At 46.1% G+C, this 20,558-nt stretch overlaps 2 protein-coding genes across 2 annotated transcripts in view; both read left to right on the top strand.

Moving 5' to 3' along the window:
* The first annotated feature begins 3,110 nt into the window (after positions 1 to 3,110).
* On the top strand, positions 3,111 to 15,580 carry PGK1 (phosphoglycerate kinase 1). The gene is made up of 11 exons (XM_080553487.1): positions 3,111 to 3,272; positions 5,512 to 5,562; positions 6,663 to 6,818; positions 6,937 to 7,081; positions 8,831 to 8,934; positions 9,660 to 9,779; positions 11,637 to 11,751; positions 12,029 to 12,208; positions 12,926 to 13,103; positions 13,359 to 13,457; positions 15,097 to 15,580. Exons 1-11 carry the CDS (start codon positions 3,208 to 3,210, stop codon positions 15,135 to 15,137), a joined length of 1,254 nt encoding a protein of 417 aa, XP_080409613.1. The 5' UTR covers positions 3,111 to 3,207; the 3' UTR covers positions 15,138 to 15,580.
* Positions 15,581 to 18,553: 2,973 nt separating this feature from the next.
* Positions 18,554 to 20,558, top strand: part of AMOT (angiomotin) — a 61,997-nt gene continuing 59,992 nt past the window's right edge. Inside the window, exon 1 of the mRNA XM_080553483.1 lies at positions 18,554 to 18,787. The gene's annotated coding sequence lies outside the window, so the exon portion shown is untranslated. The remainder of the gene's footprint in view (positions 18,788 to 20,558) is intronic.

The raw sequence follows: 20,558 nt of genomic DNA on the forward strand, positions 1-20,558 counted from the left end.
CTATAGAACAGTCTGAGAAGCCCTAAAGGTCAGGCTTTGATTCAAAAACACGTACGTTTCTCTCATCAAAAAGTGCTCACAACGGAAGCCTTTGGGTACACCTGAACTCCCTTGGGGAGCCTTTACACAACCCCACACCGAACAGGACTCTGCACCTTCTGTCTTTCCTCACTGAGAGGCAGAAAAAGCTTGTCATTGTTCCATGCAGGAACGCGGAAATCCTGGCGAAGTTATTGGTAGATCATTTCCCAGTGAGCTCTCACCCACCTTCCCCTAGAGGGCCCTGTTTCTTAAAAAGTCAGGAAACTGCATCTGCTTCATAAAAAGTATGGGTGCTCGGACCACTTCCTGGGCTTGTGCAAGAGCCTGGGAGGCTCATGCTGCTGCTGGTTTATTCTGTCTGCTTAACTGTTCACTGGGTTTGATTATGTTCGTTTACTGTGGTCAATGACAAGCCTGTTGGGAAGGATGTAACTGGGGATTTGTCTTTTTATTTAGTTGCTGACTGTTAAATTAAACTAATTTGTTACACAAACGCACACTTTTTTTTTTTTTTTGGTTTAGTTAGGCAGTAGTAATGGCCTAGAGCAAAAGATAACAGCTGGTTGAATTAAAATAGATAAATGTGTAGTTAAGATTGATGAGGGCGGTATGGCTGTTATTTAGACTGTACATAAAAATACATGCCCAGACTCCATCAGCATTGAGAATCCAAGAAAATCTGTTGTACATCAGTTAAAGAGGTTTTAAAACTTAAAATAAATAAATAAATATTACACTGGTATTGGAGGTTAAAACCACAAAGTAAGCTACCTGTTACTTGTGTAAAAGCCTTTTCGTATAAGTGATCTTACTTCACATCTCTTCTGTGATGCTTCATGTCTAAAATCTAGGCTGAAACCAAGCTTAATGTTTGAAAGCTGGTATTTGGAAAGGAAGGCTTTTCTTTTTTTCCTGTCTCCTTCCATCTTCCGTTTCAAGGACAGAGAGATAGAGAAAAACAAAAATACCATCATAACATTCTTTTAAAATACGTATGCTTTTGTATATTGCACTACTGCAAGCAGGGGAAAAAAAAAAAAACTTGTAGACTGTGCTGAAGCCTGTTTTTAAGTAGAAACTTAGAATGCAGACAGTAGTTATAAAAGCAGGAAGTTTTTGAAGACTGGATCATGTGATACAGATGAAGATGCAGATTATTGGTCTCCAAACCACAACCCTTTAGTTTATTTAATATAAATATGTAGGCCAGTGTACCAAAGCCCGTGATCTGTGATCTGTCTAAACTTGCCACAGTCTCATTCCTTTTTGCTAGGCAAAGCAGGCAGGATCATGCAGATGATGGCTGTGTCAGTCTAAAGTACAGCTTCTGTTTTGTATTTCTAGAAATTAGTTCCTTGATGGTCACAGTCTAATACCAGATTTTTTTCTTCATTTATCAGTCCTCTGCCCTCCTGTCTTTGTTGTATTGGTTAATTTAAAAGTGCGGGTTTTGAACTGTTTGCATGGGCTTTTTTCTTTAAATATTTGCAGTATATTCTAGATATTTCACAACAGGTAGGAAGGACAGAAAGGTGACTCAAACGTGGAAATGAGCTTCAAGTCTCGAACACGTGTCTGCAGTACTTTTCCTTTCTTTATTTTTTTTAATTATATTCTGTCACCCCCACATTCTCGTTTGACTTTCTTCTCCTACCTTCTTCATAAAAAATGGAGAAAGAACAAGCAAACATAAAACCTGAGTACACCTTACAAACTAAGGCTGCCATTATGCCCCAAATAATAGATCCTTAAAGCTGTACTAAGCTTCAAATTTTTGATTATTAAAGACATAATACAGTACTAGTCTGTTATATGTATATATTTTCTGTGGAGTTAGTCCTATTGAGTGGCATGTTCCTGGTTATTTTTAAAAATAAACCCTTTGGGGCTTTGATTATGCCCGACCTCGTAGGACTGGAAGTATATGGGCAGTACTCCACAAATTCCTGTATCTCAGGTATTTTTACCATTTGATTATTTTTGAATTCATTCAAAATGACTTGTGTAGTCCTGAGCACCCTCTACTAACTGAGGATTAGCGCGTGTCCCCCTGTCCCCTTCTCCTCGATCAGCCCTCCTGTGTAAGTGCCCTGCTTCTTATGTTACTGTGGGTGCTCGGGTTACCGTGTGCCTGCCGTGCTCCGTGACATTTCTCCTCCAGCCTTTTTTACCTCGAGGAGATGGCACGCAAGCTCTTGAAAAGAAAGTCTTGTACTACTGAATGACTCCATTTACTGGGGAAAGCAACTCCAGGCTCTGAGAAGGCTGTGTTCAGGACCAGTTTAGGATTTGATGCTAATATCTTTTTATTCAGGCAGTGGGAGAAGGCCAACGGCATCCTGGCTTGTATCAGAAATAGTGATAGGATCAGCAACTAGCGATAGGACTAGAGGGAATGGCCTCAAGGTGTGCCAGGGGAGGTTCAGGTTGGAAATGAGGAGAAATTTCTGTCAGAAATTGTGGTTAGGTATAGGGACGGGTTGCCCAGGGAGGTGGTGGCATCACTGTCCCTGGGGGTGTTTGAGGAAAGGTTGGACGTGGTGCTTGGGGACATGGGTTAGTGGGTGACATTGGTGGTAGGGGATGGTTGGACCAGATGATCTCGGAGGTCTTTTCCAACCTTAATGATTCTGTGATTCCAGCTTTACTTTCAGCAAATATCAAGACCATCACCAGACCTATTTAATTTAAACCCTGACCATAGGATTTACAGCCACAGACAAAACACGCAGCCACATGCTGACAAACGGAGGCGACATGCGTGCCTGCCCTTCTCCATCCTAAGGGGGGATTTTAGGATCTAGCTTTTTACAGCCCCACGGATGGCAGCGAGAGCTGTGAAGCTGAGGAGACCGCGGGCAGACCGACCCCACAACCCAACGGCCCCGCGGCCCCACTGCGGCGGCCTGGGCTGCCCTCAGGCGGCCCCGCCCCCGCCGGCTCCGTGCGGGACGTGACCAGGCCCGGCCGCAACCAGGCCTGACGGCGGGGCTGGGCGGCTCGGCTGACGGGCGGGCGGCTCGCCCAATGGGAGCGCGCGGCGGGCAGCGCGGCCCAATGGGCCGCGTGTAGGGGCGGGCCGAGCGTGAGGCCGGCGGGGCGGGCCGCGCAGCGCCTCAGAAGGCGGGTGGCAGCCGGAGGGTGCGGATCGCAGCGGAAGCAGCCATGTCTCTCTCCAACAAACTCACCCTTGATAAGGTGGACGTGAAGGGCAAGCGGGTTGTTATGAGGTGAGGAGCTGGGCGGTGGGGAGCGGCTCTCCCCAGGCCCTGCCCGTGGCTCTCAGCGCCGTCGGGGCCCCGTGAGGGGGCTGTGGGGAGGGGGCTGGGTGCCCCAGCAGCCTGTGCAGCCCGCTGGGTTGGGTTGTGGGCTCGTTTTTATGGGAGGGCGCTCCAAAAAAGGTCCTTCCAGAAGAATCTCTTCCCCAGCTCCCCTTCCCTTAGCGCAAAGCTGAAATGAGTGACGATAAGGTGAGAATACAGCTCTGCCCCGCTGGGAATGGTTCTGCTTCTTGGGCCGGGAGCTGAGCTGTAGGCACCCCGTGCTTCCTACTGCAGAGCCCTGAAACAGGAGTTGACCGTACAACATCGGGGGCTGCGGAAAGCCTGGCGTGGGAAGGGCTGCTAGGTGCTGGCAGATAAGGGCACCCAGGTACACCGCCCTAAATTCCTGTAACCGTGGGTTTCTTTGTCCAAGGTCACCTTACTGCGACCCGTTTGTATCAGCCGCCCTGTGTGGTGAGGAGGCGGACATAACAAAGCTGCAGCTTCTCTCCCACGTCTCTTTATTTGGCCTCTCTTGTCTTATTTTGATGTAGTTCCCTCAAAATTAGATGGCCAAAAATCAGCTCTCATAATGAGAAGCTAGCTTGGGATTTGCACGTGTTTCCTAAATCTGGTACAAAAAAAAGACCTTTATCTCTTTAACAACATACTTTTTTTTTTTTTTACTCTCTGACTGGTCCGGGGTTTTTTAGCGAGCTTGTGGGCTCAGATAATGGGCATAGCCCGCCTGCAGTCCTGTGCCTGGCTGCAAAGGCTGAGTGAAGCAGAAGTTGGTGCTAATTTGTGAGTTTCCTGCCTGCATCTCATTTCCTCCAAAAGTCGCCACGTGCTCTTAGTACTACTAAAATCGATACCCTTCTTTTCTCTCTTAATGTTCATTGTAATTTTGGTACGTTCATAATGTTGCCTTCCAGGCCTAATGCCAAAGGCAGAACCTGGGGAAGATGTTAGGACTGGGGAAGAGAAAGGGTTCAAGGAGAGCTCAGATTTCATTGGTCATAGCTGTGGTGGGGAGAAAGGGTGAACCTGGTCTTTCGTAGCTCTGATGGCTCTGTAAAGCAAACTGTTCTCTTATTGCCCCTGTTTCAGAAAAGCAGCATGATGATGGTGCTTTTCTGTCCCCTTTATGGAATTAGTCCGCTGTACCATGGGCTGCCAGTTCAATTTCTTCCGCTCAGCTACTCCTGCTTTGCTGGCAGCTTTTGTCATCCTTCCCATATGGTTCTAGTGCTGAGCAGGCTACAAGAAAACTCGAGCAACTTCCAGAATTTCAGCGTTCTGTATATAGATGTGGAGTGATGAAGGATAAACTTGAACAGAGCACTTCACTTTCCTCATTCTGATGCGCTGTTACAGTCAGTTAGACGTTCCCTTCCTCCCCGGAAGAAAAAGATCTTGCTCATAAGTGGTCACGCCGTGGCCACGCTTTCTCTGAGTGAGACAGGGAGGAGGAAAGCGGCTTGGTGAGTAATTTCTGCCCTTGGCTGTTACGAAACAGCCTCCTGCTGCAGCTGGTCACCACGTGGGCACAAGGTGTGCTAGAGAGAAACTGGTAGAACTCCTCCCTGCCATCCCTTCCTCTGGTGTGTGTAGGGAGGGAAGCGACCCCTGGATCTAGTCAGGTCTTCCCACAGGAGCGTGGTAGCTGCAGTACTCAGCTCTGGACAGATCAGATCTGCTGAGAGCAGAAACTCAGAGCTGTAAGCAATAATTGGGCTGCTTCCGTGAGCTTGCTTGCTGGCCATAGTAGTCCAGCTGGGTATTTCAGAAGCCTCTTTGAAGAGCACGATGTCGCCTTTCATTATTTGCTTCCTTTCCCTTGGAACCTGCTCGTCAGTGATCTGAGAGCATGGCTTTTAAAAATGAAAAAGCAAGCAGGAGCTTGTTCAATCTCAGTTTTATTTTCTGTTTCAGCATCATCACTCCTGCGGCCATGAGAGTTGGGTTGGATTGATGGTGTAGCTTCACGAAGTCACACAACCTGATGCTTTTTCTCCATTTGTATTCATTACAAGCACAAATGGCTGATAAGATACTGATTTGGAAAGCACAAGGCAGCTAAAAATCTTACCCTAACCTTAACTGCAACATTGCTTTTCTAGGCAGCTCCCTTCCTGGCAGGTTACCTTGCTCTTTGTAAAAACAAGTTTTAAGTATTTAATTTTTTTTTTCTGCTTTTTTTTAGGGTTGACTTCAATGTTCCAATGAAGGATCACAAAATAACCAATAACCAAAGGTGAGCCTTTGATTTCTGGTTTCTGATTTGAAGGCTGGTTCTGTTAGCAGTACCTGCAGTGCTGCTGTGGTTAAGCTGTCACCGCCTAATCACTGAGTATTAGGTGTCTCAGAGAAGGTCTGACAGCTGTTATTTAAAACTCCTGCAGCTATTTGCAAACTGTAGTTACTACGAGACTTACTCTCACTGTAGCTGCTGCGGAAAGCACATAGAAAACATCACTGAACTGTACAGATCCTAAAACTTAATTCCTTAAACATGGTTGCAGCATTATGGCCATGTCACAACCACGTGTCTGTTCAGCTCTGTTTGCCATTTTTGATGGTAGTACCAGAAAACGTCCTGGCTCCTTACCCTGGGGTTGTGTTCACTTGTTGTCTAACGTTAGTGTACTTGAGCAGCACACAGAGACACACGGTTTAGGAGCAGCGATAGCAAATGTCCCGTTTAGCTTCTCCAGCATTTGTGGGCAGGTGCCAGTTCTGTTCACCACTGGTCAGCATCCCCGTCATTCCTTTTTTTGGCTCAGGATCACTAAATAAGGAAGCCTGGTTATGTTCAGATGTTTCCTGACGTTTCATAGCTACAAACAATCATCAGAATTTGGATGACGAGATGAATTTTACTTCTCTCTCCTACATCTCGCAGAACATAACAGTAGAACATGTGAAAACGTGCCGGGACAGAGAACTTAGCTGATGCATGATGTGTGATGGCTGTGCTTCGGGGATTGTCACAGTCCTTAGGAAAGGAATAGGCTGGGTTAGCTCCGCAGGGAAAGATGTGCTCTGTAGGGTGTGATTAGGCTCCGAGATGTTTATCCTGGAGTAAGTTTTGGAGCCCGCTGTCCCTTTTAGGGGGTCCTGGTGACAGTGCCCTGCTGTCTTCAAGGGGGAGGCTGAGCTGTGTGAAACTGTTAACAGCAGTTAACCTGTTAACCGTTAACAGCGGTTAAACAATCATTGTGCCCAGCTCTTGTGCTTTCTCTTGCCCTTTTTGAGGGACAACTTCCAGGGCTCTTGTGTAAGTGCTCAGTAAGTCTGCTTCTACAGCAAACACTCCTTGAATCCTTCTTCACTTGCTTTTCCCTGCCACTACAGAATCAAGGCGGCCGTCCCTACCATCAAGCACTGCCTGGACCATGGAGCCAAGTCCGTGGTTTTGATGAGTCACCTGGGTCGCCCCGATGGTGTCCCCATGCCCGACAAGTTCTCCTTGGCCCCGGTCGCTGTGGAGCTTAAAGCGCTCATGGGCAGGTGAAGTAGAAGAGCAGCTCAGCACGCGTCAGGCCCACCCTGTGCGTGGCCCTGGATGCTTTCCTTTCAGAAAGGAAGAGTCGCTTGTAGGATGACGGGGCGTGTCTTCTGTTTGCAGAGAGGTCACTTTCCTGAAGGATTGTGTTGGTCCCGAGGTGGAGAAGGCCTGCGCTAATCCTGCAACTGGCTCCATCATCCTGCTGGAGAACCTCCGGTTCCACGTAGAAGAAGAAGGGAAGGGGAAGGATGCTTCAGGGAACAAGGTGAAACAGCAAGTCTAGTGTTGTGCGTGCCTAATGTTTTAAACTGATGCTTAAATGTTCTGCAATACAGAGATTGTCAAACCCATTAGAAGCCTGCCTGCTCCCAGAGCAGCCATCGAGAGCCAGGCTGCCTTGCACCTCTGACATTTTCTTGAAGGTCAGGGAGAACGCTTGCTCCAGACAGCTGCTTTTCTTAGCGATGGTGACCCGGTGACTTTACGCAGGCCTTGGCTCCTCACAGATTTGGTGCGTGCAGGGGAATGCTGACATCGTGCGGTGCCCTTTAGGGGCTGACACAGGACTCCTGGCACTTAGGAAAATGGCCCAGAGAACTAGTGAGCCTCTGCAGCTCCAGATGGCAATGGGAAATTGAGCCAGTCTGGAATTACCACAACCTTGTGCCACTGAAAGCTGATGTGGTGGCTGGGGGAAGAGGGGGACAAGAATTAAATTGGCTTTGGGAAACTGATTTTATGCACTTGTATGTGCACAGAAGCGTGCAAAGCAGTTGGGCACGACAGGAGAGCTACAGCTGGCAGACCAGCTTTGCGTTTTAACAGGTGAAAGTCAGTGCTGTGGAAATAGTGACACAGTGCAAGACTGTGGGTTGCTAGCTGGTGCTTGAGAGTTGTCTTTCCAAGGCAAATCAGGTTGTAGGGGGTTCCTTCATTCAGAGCCTCTGCGTTCTGCTTACAGATGTTCAGGAATTTAATCGGAGCATTTCATCTCTTTGTGTAAAGTCAGGAAATTTAGCAAGTGAAGGAGCAGTTGACAGCATTATTTCAGAATCTGTGTAGTCCCTTTGGCTAGGCTGTGTGAATAAAAGGGCCCCCAAAGCTGTGTTGAACCTGTCTGGCATGTCTTAGAGTGCCTTGCTGCCATCGTCCCCGAGTTGGAATTAGAGCTGTGTGCTAGCAGAGGCAGCAGGAGAAGAGCCCTCGCTCGGGGGGGGTGAGCTGATAAAGCAGTAAGGCAGTCAGGGACTGCCTAACTGCCAGTCCAGGAGGTTCTTTAACAGCAAGTGGCAGTGAACTCGCTCTGAGCAGTCACTGTTAGAGAGCTCTGCTGTTTTTTCTCAAGGTGGGAAGGAAAATTGAACTACTTGAGCCATCCCATGAGGACTTGGAGGGTGGAGAAGGTCTCTCAGCAGAAATGCCTCTGGTTTTGCCCACTGCCCACTCAACCCGTCTCCAGCTTTCCTTTGTTGGCTGTTACAGCTGTGGCCTGTCATAGCCTGCGGGCTATTTATAAGTTAATCCTCAGAGCAGACACTAAATGAATCCCTCAGGAGCTTAGATACCACGCTTTCTCTGGTCAGTAGGTGGGCACGAGTGAGTTTGTTTTCATCTTGGTAGCGCCTCGTCTCTGCACACCCTTCCTGTGTTACCTGGGATCGCCACGCAACTGGAGATCTGTTAGGAGACCAAGAGGTTGGTTGTGATGCAGCTTGTTCCTACCTTGTTGGTGTACGAAGATCCTGAAATGGGAACAGTCCTCAGGGATGTAGGAGCAGGCTCGGGGAGATGAAAGTGGAGTTTAAACCACTTAAACGTTTTTGTGGCTTCTGCTGGACTGGAAAAGAGCATATGAAATGCAGCGAGCCCCAGGATGAACAGATGAATTTCTCCAGCTGATTTTTCTTTGCTTTGGGGTTACAAGTCAATTGCTTGTTAATTGCTGAATTTGACTTCAATTTCAGTATCTACTCTGTGACTTGAATAGCACAAACTTGTCATTCTTTCCCTTTAGATCAAGGCTGATTCTGCTAAAGTGGATGCTTTCAGAGCCTCTCTTTCTAAACTGGGAGATGTTTATGTTAATGATGCTTTCGGAACTGCCCACCGAGCTCACAGGTACATATCCCTTTTCCATCCACAGGCAGAACTGCAGAATGATGCCTGAGGTTTGCCCCCAGTTAAAATTACACACAGAGCTTTGCCCCCAGTTAAAATTAACTTATTTTGGAGCTTATCCCATTATCGTTCTGCTGTGTTTGTTCCTGAGTGACATATTTAGTGAAGACAGTTCTCTATAGTGTATGCTATCTGAAGTTTTCCTCTGAGAACAGTCAACAGCTGAAACTCCTAAGACTTGAATGAACTTCTTAGGCTTTGAAGATACAAAATTACTTGTATTAATTGTCCTGCGATTCCAGCAGACCTGTTTTCCTAAAGATAACTCCAGGTGGGTTATTCTCATGGAGTGTGGTTAGATATGTGTGTTTGAAACTCTGCAGTGCTCATCTTGGAGCTTGATTTCCTAATCAGTGTTACTGGAGGAAGACACATCTGTTCCTCCTATTCTTTTGTCCCTCATCATTTTGGATTACTAATTAATGCTATAAATGTATCACATATCAAAATGACTGTGCAAAAGCAATGCTGGAAAGTCAACTTTACAGCTGGCTTATCGAACTAGGAAAAGAAAATCCCCGTGTTTGTTTTCATGCAGGTAGGAGCTGCTCTCCTTGCTGTAGCTGACTAAAGAATTGGCTTTAGAGTGCTGTGAGACACGTGGATGTTTGAACCTTCACTAATAGAACGTTTTTCCTTTCCTCGCTCTTATCTTCATTCTACAGTTCCATGGTAGGTGTCAATCTTCCTCAGAAGGCTGCAGGCTTCCTGATGAAGAAAGAACTGGATTATTTTGCTAAGGCCCTCGAGAGCCCAGAGAGACCCTTCTTAGCAATTCTGGGAGGGTAAGACTCAAGAGCGTACCAACTTTTTATTTCTCTTCAACACCTCTGTCAGGGTTGTTTTGGCTTGCTTCAAACAAGTGCTTTCCTTTGAGCTGTACCTGCAGTTCAGATTTGTAGATAATTCTTGAGATCTCTGTAAGATGCGGGTTAGATGGGAGCTAGCTTACCCTGTGCAGCCCTGTGGTGGTACTGTCAGGGCCTGCTCATGCCTTGTGGCCTCTCGCATCCTCCTGAGACAGCCCACAGCAGCTCGCCGGACGGCTGACCCAGAACTGACACACGTGCTGGCCCTGAAATATTGTCAGTGACCTTTCCTCCATGGTTCAGAGTACAAGCATCCTGCAAGCTCAGCGCCGTGTAAGTTGACACGGTCTGTCATTATGCAACCGTGGCCTACTGTAGCTGCCCGGGCCTCTGTTCTTTAGCAGCAGCTGGTGCGCAAAGAGAATCGAAGGTGCAAAACCAAATGACTGCTTGTGTGTAGAAATAAATTATCATTGCTGCCAGTTTTTGTCACATGCACATTTTTATGGAAGTGTTTCAGTTCGTCAGGTGAATTAAAATACTTTGTAAAATACAGTAACACAGAGCTTGGACACAGTAACGTCCCCGTGATGATAAAATTATGTGGCTTATTCCTGTTCTTTGCACCCAAAAACATGCTCTGCAAGAAGTAGTACTCAGTTCTCATTCTATACTTTTCCTGTGATCTTGGTTATAATGAGCAGCGCTTTCTTTTTATTAGTACCCTTCCAAGATTTAGAGCTGCAGGTGACCCACACTTGCAGGCTGTGTGTGGTTCAGCTGCAGGCTGGCTATTGCTTATACATAACAAAACTGGACCCAGAATCTGTACTGAGAACAACTGTACTAATGAGGTGGAAATAAAATGTGTTGGCAAAGAAAGACCACGTGCAGGAAAGTAATTTCAGTGTCAGGAGCAGGATGTGCACAACAGAAAGAAACAAAAATCTAATTTACCTTGAGGCTGGTGGCTGGTTTGCACCAGAGCTCTCTGCAGTCACTGAGGCTGGAATTGTAGAGGCACCTGTTTATTCTGATGAGGTCTGAAAGCATTTCATTAATGAAATCTGTATCATTATCACTGTTTTAGAGATGAGGTAACTAAAGGAAGAAAAAGAAAGGGTCTTGTCTAATGTCATCAAGCAGGGCATAGCCATACAGGTATCAATGCAAGGCTCTTGAGTGTCAGCCTAGGTAATTTTCTAGGGTCTTTATGAAGCTTTCTTTAGGTAACAATGACATGGGGCATAAAGGGGGAGGGTAAAAGACTTGTCTATTTACTGTTGCTTCCTGCCATTCCCATATGAAGTAATTTTGGCATTGTTATTCCAAATGATGGAATGTTTGGGCTATGAGTGTGATGGGGTGCTGGGCCCGGACTGGTTACAGGAGCTGGGCACATGGCAGCTGGTACAGTGGATCTGGGGTCGGGCCACAGTTGTGAATGGTGGAGATCTGATCTCTGCTCTGCGTGGATGGACAGTCAGGGGAAACCAGCCTGTAAAGTGCCGAATTAATTTTATATTTAAATAGGAGAAAAACAGAGGGCTAATAATGCTCTTGTAAGTTGCTGTTTAATACTGACCTGCTGATTTGCCAAATTCCCTTTCTGCCCATTCCCCGTAACTTTTCTGTTGGACCATTCTCTCAGAAAAACCTTGAGGTATCAGAGAATTGCCTGTACTGACTAGCAGTTGGATAATTCTGCCTCAAACTCTTATCCAAGAAGTCCTTGGTGAGGCTTCCTGCTTAGTTCAAGATAGAATAAAGTCTGTCTGAGAATTTCGGGCAGTGACTGCACTGTTCATTCTCTTTCCTTCTCTCCTTCACCAGAGCGAAAGTTCAGGATAAGATCCAGCTAATCAATAACATGTTGGATAAGGTCAATGAGATGATCATCGGTGGTGGAATGGCATTCACCTTTCTTAAAGTGCTCAACAACATGCAGGTATGAAAAGAGCAATTCTGGGTCTGCTCCTAGGAAAAAAATATGGTCAGTATATATGGTGGGATCGGAAACTAGGCGTGTCAACTCTGCAAGAGCAGGGAGCGCTCAGAAGTTATTTGACAATCAGGTTGCAAAAATTGGATTGCAGTATGTGTCTTAGTGCTCTAAGAAAACTTCCCAGAATTGCTGAATGGTGTGGCTTCACTGCTGCTGTTCTTTTCTGTACCAACCAGTAGCTAAACAAATGCCTTTCTTTTTTTCCAAATAACTTCTGTAGATTGGCAACTCTTTGTTTGATGAAGAGGGATCAAAAATTGTCAAGGACCTGATGGCCAAGGCAGAGAAGAATGGTGTGAAGATTACTCTGCCTGTTGACTTCATCACTGCGGACAAATTCGATGAGCATGCACAGACTGGGGAAGCCACGGTGGCTTCGGGCATTCCTGCTGGCTGGATGGTATGTTTCAATGGACTAGAGAAAATAACGGGGAGCACTGGGGTGGGAAAGGCATGTCTTAAAGGAATAAAAAGAGTAATTGAGATCCTTTGCTAATGTTTCTGAAGGCAGCCTAGCTGCATGGAGTTCTCAGGCTTAATAAAAAGAAAGCCCTGTGGCTTGTCCTGATTTTTTAAGTGTAAAATAGCTTTTGTAGAGATTTGGATTAAAACAGCAAAAATCCTCTAAAACCTTCAGATCTGAATGCAGTAGGAGTCTCTTTTATTTGACTCGAATTTAATTAGTTGGCAAAAGCTTCTAACTAAGACTTTATGCTTCTGACATTGATTTTAAAATGACTTCTTCATACTAGGAATACAAATACCACTCCAGACTCCATCCTACAGCAGCAGCTGCTGGCAAGTTGCTTTGTTGCTTAGCATTCGGTGCATACAGAGAAACTCTTGCTTCGTGTCTGGTCTGCTATATCTAAGTCAGTGGCAAGTTTGATGCTATGAAAAATGGCACCATCCAAGTCCTACAAGGCCTGTGGCTATAGGCTGCTTTCTTTGGACTTAGCAGGTGTTTGACAACGTGGGGTGAATAGCAGGGTTGTTAGCTTGGACCTTTAATGAAAGGGGGGGGGAGGAGCTTTTGAGGATCCCACCAAAAAGGCATTGGTGATTTAAGCTGAGGCTTGGCAGGAGGTATATCTCTGAATTCTCTTGCTTGTCTTAGGGCTTGGACTGTGGCCCTGAAAGCGTTAAGAAGTTTGTTGAAGTTGTGGGAAGGGCCAAGCAAATAGTGTGGAACGGTCCAGTGGGTGTCTTCGAGTGGGACAAGTTTTCCAAAGGAACCAAAGCTCTGATGGACAAAGTGGTGGAAGTCACTGGCAAGGGCTGCATCACCATTATTGGTAAGTAGTTGCACATGTTCTTGCTTTTCTAAATGCAACAAGGAAGCTTCTGTCTACTAGCACCGCATTAAAAATGTGGTCAAATTGTTTTTCTTCATACTGCTTTCAGTTTTCCTTCAGTGTGCAGACGTGACTTTAAAAACTGCCGTATGTACTGAGGATCTGGGAACAGAACCAACCTGCAGCAAGGCTTTGTGCCTTAAGCTGAACAAAATCTTAATTTCTTCTGTCTCATTTCATTTTCATGTGCTACAGGTGGTGGAGATACAGCTACTTGCTGTGCGAAGTGGAATACTGAGGATAAAGTTAGCCATGTCAGCACTGGAGGTGGTGCCAGCCTGGAACTGCTAGAGGGTAACTGTTCTATTCTCTCGTTTGAGCAAATTGGGCAGTTCTGGGTGCTCTGCCTTGCTTTGATAGTCAGGAAAGCACAACAAAAGGGTGGATGTCTTCTCTGTTTCACCAAGCGGAGTTGCAGGTAGCTTTTGAACAATAAGAGCGATGAGATCCTCATCGCTCTTTTTTTCTTCCTCCTAGAGGAAGAGGAAAGAAAATGGAGTATTCTTGCAAATAGCATAGACTGCCACTCCCAGGCAGCAAAAAAGCTGGAATAGAAAGTAAAACAGCCTTGACAGCGGGCTCTTTATTTATAGATGATTCCCTGAGACATGTTAACCAGGCTGTTTATAGTTCCAGTTTCGGTTAGGGAAATCTCATCAGAATAGTCTGGAATTTTGGTTTAGAAGCTTCCTTTTGGGAGCATTGTTTAAAATCCCCTGGTTTTGGGGAGCCCTCTAGTGATCACTTAACAAATCTGCACAGGAATACTCGGAATCCAAAATGGTGAGAATTTACAGGATTCTTCTAATGAGTTGCATTGTACTCTAAATGAGTTTTTATTTCCTCTGGTAATTAGCTGTTTCCCAATATGTGTAAATTATCTAATGCTGTCAACTTCTCTGTAGAAGAGAAACTGCAATAAACTGCATTGCAGCTGTTGGTTTCCAGCAGTTATATGTGAGACAGAGCTTTTGTTTCTGTTGCCTAGGGAGTGATGGTAAAGGGAAAGAATGCAGATGGCTAGAATGAAACTGTGCAACTGATTTATTCGCAAGGACAAAGTTGTCTAAGTTTTGGCCCAAAATGTGTGTGTGTGTGTGTGATCTTTTAAATGTAACGGAAGTCCAGCTAATTAGAAAAGCCTCTGAAGATTATTTGAATAAGAAAAAATAGTTGGTTGTGAACAGTGTTAAAATTCAGTGCTGCCGCACAGCTTGTGCATTTGAAGGTAGGTTGGGGGGGAGCAGAAAGTTCTCCATTATTAAAGTAGGACAATAAGCTAAGAAGATGCTTTAGAAAGCATTGCACTTTAAAAAAAAAAAAAAAGCGGGGCCCCCATGCCCAAAGAGGAGCGTATTCCTTACTCCCCTCTGTTGGAATGAGGTGTGCAAATATCTGGACCTGGGTGTTTCAGTCCCAGGAAAAGACTCAAGTCTTAAGCAGGCTCTGTTCCTTTTTCTGAATTCATTCTTAAAATTTCCACCACACGCTCCAAAATACTATTTACATGCCACTAGGGATTGAAGAAGGTATGCAGCAACTCCCTAGGTCCAATCAAAAAATCTGTTTGCCATCAAGCTTCATGGAAAAATATCTTAGGTGTTTGGATCTGACCCTAGCAGGAACTTGGATAGAAACTTGGCATTATTGTTAATTGAGCATTGACAACTGTGGGACGTTAATCTGCTGCTGACACATGAGTGCAGCTGTGCTCTGGATACTCACCACAGCCCCAAAATGTATTTGCTGTGTGCAGCAGCTTAAATGTAACCCATATGCCTTCATAGCCACAGATGTCAACGGGAGTGCACGTAGAGCCATCTTTAACCTATAGTTTCTGTTTCTTATCTGTGTAAATGTTGCAGCTGTAAGCATAAAGCTAAGTACACTTGGAGGGTCCTTAACTTTATTGGAATTTTTTTTTACCTAACAGGTAAAGTTCTTCCTGGCGTGGATGCCTTGAGCAACGTGTAGAGAACGGTGTATCACCCCAGTTCCTGGTCCCGTGCACAGCCCCTGAGATTCAACACTTCAGCGCTTCTGTATTTCATCTCTGCGATAGGCAGATCACAGAATGTAAACCGAAACTGGACAGGGTTGGAGGAGAAGACAGGAGAGAGATGATATGACTGCAGCTTACATGATGTGGATTTGTCCACTCTTATCCCACTTGAATTAATGTAGTGCGTTTAAACCATTGTTGTGGATTTAGAGTGTATATATTTATATTTTGCCTTTTCAAAGAGATTAATCCCTAGTAGACATGTCTGTTTCTCAGAAAGGAGTGCACCGTGTAGCTTCTTCAATGTTCCTAGCAGGCATTTTCATCACTTGCCACAGTTCAGAAACAAGAGGGGACTCCAGTTTTTTGGAGGCTGATTGTAATAGCTGCTGAATAAACATATTTAAAATGCCAACAACTTGTATGTGGTCCTTCTTTCACATTTTTGGAACAGGTTATGTTACAATACCTTTGTCCTAAGCATCAGGAGTCAGATCTTTTTTCTTTTTGTGCTAATTGCAGTATTTGTAAATATCCTTTTGTTTTTATCCATGGATTTGTAAGCATCCAGTCATCAACAAAGTGAACTTTGTTGGTAAGGAAGTTGTTGCAGATATACTGTTATGTCAAAACTTCCATACCATCAAGTAATAAGATGAATTTTTGAATGTGCAAGAATACTTTAAAAAAAAAATGTGCGAATTTAAAAGCGTGGTTTTCTCTAGAGAACTTGCTGTATAGTAGGTATCTAATCTGAGTACTGGAACCTTTGAAGACACAGGTGAAAACTTGAAGATTCTTACCTCTCCTCTCCTTTATATGCAAAGAGAACTGCAGTGCTCCTTTCCCCGAAGATGTGATCCAAAAAAGCACTAGAACTAGCATAGCAAAGCACCCACTTTGGACAATCGGGTTTGTGTTTGGGGACTAAGCACACTGCAGACCCACGAGGACTGTTAGTGGAGGACCACCAGCGCGGTGCGTGCGGTGCAAATGTATGCAGTTGGAATTCCCATTTTGGCTGTCAGGGGTTGGCTCCTATCCTTGCTGTAGGACCCAAATGCAAGCACAGGGTGGCTCTAAACCAAAACCAGGACTGTGCCAAACTTCAGATCGGTTTGAAATCAGCCAAAAGTGTGGTTTGGATTTAGTTAGTCATAGCTCCACTCCAGAACTGCAAGAGAACTCAGTGGTCCAGCTGAACTGCCTGTGCATCTTCTAGCTGGATCAGAGAACAGAAACTGCTGTAAAGCAGCGACTGACTGCTTTGTCAGGGTGCCATCTGGGGTGTTTTGCATGGTCCGAGTTGAATAAAACAGCTGGGATGAACCAGGGAGAGAGTCTTTGAGGTAAGCAGCAAGCCACAACACAAGAGTATGCTTTTCACTTAATTGGTACATATATACATACACAGTATTACCAAGACAAAATGAAGGTATGTGCTGGAAACAGACACGGCCTATCTGCCAAATTTTGCTGGGTCTCAGTGGGATGTGAATTAAAACCCAATAAAGTTAAAGTGCACATAAAGTTGCATATGAAACTTATACTTCATGCATTTTAAACCTAAAAGTGACTCTTGCAAAGAAACTAGAAATAATGCAAATGTCTGCAGCACTGTGGTTTTCTCCTCCTCCCTTCCTTTGTAACTCTCCCAAGCATTGTCTGATTACGCATGAATGATGCAGATTTTTGCTAGGATTGCTTTCTAGCTGTTACTCATGTTTTCCAGGCAGGGGTGCAGACCTCCGACAGCTGCAGTAACGAGGCAAAGAAAAGAGTGAGCTTGTCGGCCACAAAAAGACTATGGATTTTGGAAATCCAGTACTACAAAAACAAACATTCCACCATGTTTTATAACAGACCATTCTTGTCTGGCTCTGGCAAACAAGGCCTCGTAACAGCACAGCCCATTTTAGTGTCACTCTTACACCCGTGTTGCTGGATTCCCATGGAGCAAAAACAAGACTTTCCCTCCATAGTTCCTTTCTTGGTGTTTACAGTGAAAGGTCGGTGTGTGGCCACTACCTCACTTTTTTTTTCCCTCCCTCCCCTTCTTCATCACAAGCAACAAAACAAAGCTGTCTGTAATCAAATATAGCAAGGAGCCACAAGGCTCCATGAACACAGATGTCTGCACTTAAAAACATTTTTGCACCTGACTTTGGATGCTTGCTATTCCATCTTTAAAACGTTGGGGGTGGTGGTGGTGTTTTTGTGTGTTTATTTTAACTATTACAACTTTCAGGTCTGTGTGCTCACCCTGACAGATGCTTGGCTTTAAGGGTTTTAAAGTGAAGGGGATGAAGTGTAGACTGCAGGAGCTGTATACTTGATGACCAGCAGTTGATTATAGACAATTTCCAGTTATTTAAGCTTTACCTATTAAGTTTTTGTTTTAGTAACCGCTACTGAAGCGATAATTTTTTGAGGCATCTAGAGCACACTGTTCTTTCTAGATTATTTTTGTGTATGTTTGGAGATAATTCTAGACACACATCTTCAACAGTTCTGCCTTTGGGCGCCTTTTGTTGAGAGTGGTTTGGGGGCAATGATGCTAGTTAGAAATGTGGAAGAGAGGTTAAAAGATGAAGCAGTTGCAGAAAGCTTGCAATGTGCAGATAGCAGATTTAGCCCATTCAGCAATGGGCTGATAACCAAGTGAGATGAAGAAAGAAAAATGTGAAGAACTTAGGTCCTCATAGCTGAGATCATTAAAAAAATGTTGATGCGAAAGACTAAATTTGCAGTCAGGAAATTAAAATAAGCTTCTCTTAGGCAGAAATATATGGGCTTTTTTAGGAGTGTCTCCCTGTATAAATTACAGTCTACTGTAAACGGCACGAGGTAGAGAAAGTGTTTCCGCATAGTAAAAAGCGTAATTGATGGCAGTTTTTCAAGTTACTCAGTACTGAAAATTGCAGTCACAGGTAGCACTGGTGACTCAAGGCCACAGGCAGAGCCATCAGCCCTGGTGTGCCAGAGGCAGGGCAAAATATCTTTAATAATTGCAGATCTGGCCAGCCAGGAGGCCAGCTGCGTGGCAAATGTACCTTTGTACATCAGAAACATCAAAACTTTGCGCTCCAGCGCTGCCTTTCCACAGAGGGGTCCTCGGGTGGGCAGCAGCCATTTTGTGAGGCAAGCCACCCCGTGGGGCGCATCCCGCTCCCTCGGCGGTAAAACCACCTCCGTCTTTTTATTTTATTTTTGGACACCGGGCTCTGCTGCGTATCTCACAGCCTGGAGAGTGTTTCTGAAAAGGACTTAAACACTTTTAACCCTTCAGTTGCCTGCTGGCGAGGAGCTGCGGGGGGACCCAACAGAGCCTGACAGGGCGGCTCCGTCCCGCCCTTAGCCGCCTCCCCTCGGCCGGGCGAGGCGGAGCTGGCCGTGAGGAGGAGGAAGAGGAGGGCGGACTACGCCTCCCGGCAGTCTCCACAGCGCCCGGCCCAACGAAGGATGCCGGGTGCCGTAGTCGGGGCCGCCTGGTGAAAGTTAATAACCGAAGGCGCCTCCCCGAGCTCCGCGGCGCCTCTCGTTGCCATGCCGGCTTTGTCGCCTCGGCGGGGGCAGCGGCACGATGGATGAACGGGCGGCCGCCGGGGCAGGCGCCCGCCGGGTAAGAAGCGGGAGGGGAGGAGAAGGGGAGGCTCTGGCCGCCGCTGTGAGGCCGGCTCCGGGAGGGGAAGGCGGCTTCGTGGTGCCCCGGGTAGGGCCCTGCCAGCCGGGCTGCCGGGCTCGGAGGCAGGTGCAGCGGAGAGTGGGGGGACGCGGCCCCGGCCCTTTCCTTGGAGCCCCCCGACCGCTCGCCCAGCCTGAGGGAAACGCCGGCCTCGTACGCACACCCCAGCTGGTCCCCCTGGCTCCCCGCTGCCCTCCCAGAGAGGGAAAAGTCCTCTCGTGGGAGGGGAGAGGGCTGCGAGGGTTTGCTGTGGGTATCCGTTGCGGGGACCTGGCTGAGTCCGTGCAGAGGAGAGAGTGGAGCTGTCCTGACCCTTCCCAGGTCCATTTTCAAGTCCAGGGGATGTTCTGCTGCCCATAGTCCTGCAGAAGGGGTCCCTGGCCTGTCTGGTGCCTCCCGACCCTGCTCGCCCCCAGCACCTGCAGCAGCCCAAACCCCGAATCAAGTGGAGGTGACTCCAAGTCCTCCCGCTTCCATCTCTGAGAGGAGAAGGCGTCAGCGTGTGGGTGATAATCTCACAAGTGCTGAAAAGCTCTGCTTTTGTGTCCTTGCCCTTTACAGAATGGGGTCCCACTTAGCCCCTTCGGGTCTGGGTTTAGCTGTCCCTGCTGCCGCTTCACAGTCTGCCCTCAGGTGCAAAGATTGTGCCTTTTGTTAGCAGACTGATTCAGGTAGGTCTATAAATAAATATCCACCATCAGACTTAACATATGGTTGAGGCAGAACCACAGTTCCATCTGTCTCAATACCAGGATATCTTTTTGATAAAGGTAAGGGCTGGAAGGCTGAATCTTTAGTCCCACAGGAACCTGGTGGGTGACCTTAAACATCCACTGCTTTTGCTTGGTGCTGTAAATAGCCCCAAATCAACTGAACCACCAGCATATGGTAGGATGCCCCAGCATTTCCATGGAACAGGCTCCTGGGGGGGTTGTTCTCACTTTTCACAATATTTGGGTGCAGGTTCCTTGCCTGGAATCCTCCATTGTGCAAAGCATAAAGAAGATCCCCATTCGATATTCAGGTTAAAAGTTTCTGCGTGTCACCTCTAAAAAATGATCCTCAGTTCAGCCCTAATGCGATAGAAAATAACAAATTCCATTTTAATTCACTCCTCATCTTTATTCCACTTTTTAATAATAATTTTTCATTAAGCTGCTAATCCTGTCCTAGCACTTCTAATCAGTAAGGCTCAAGGTGCTTTACAAAAGAAGAATATAATTATTCCAATTATCCTCATTAAGGCCGATATTCTTAACTTTTCAGCAGCTTCTACAGATAATATAGGTCATAAATAATTAAGAGTATAATCTAATTAAAATAAATCCCCAGTCATAAACCAGAGTGCTGCACTGAAGTAGCCAGCCTTCAAAGGCATGGCCTTGTAACCTAACCTCCCTAATCAGAACAGTATCTCATTAACCTGTGACTCCTCACTCTCCTGACCTCACTGCCCCCGCAGCAGGTACTTCCAGGTGCCTGTGCAGGACCCCAGAGAGGGAGAGGGCCAGGGTGGTTGTGACAAAAGGCATTCTTGTGAGTGTTCTCCTATAGAAGCCCCTTATCTGGTCATTTGAATAAAGGTCTGGTGTTTGGAGGGTTATCAAAACCTACAGTCGGAACTGAGCAAAGGTAGGCATGGAACTAGTTCAGTTTTTTAGCGGAAGAGAACTAGTTATTGCAAATTAGAACTGTTGCTCAAACTGGA

The sequence above is a fragment of the Anser brachyrhynchus genome (assembly GCF_964034855.1).
Source record: "Anser brachyrhynchus genome assembly, chromosome: 13".
In the NCBI taxonomy this organism is placed as follows: Eukaryota; Metazoa; Chordata; class Aves; order Anseriformes; family Anatidae; genus Anser; species Anser brachyrhynchus.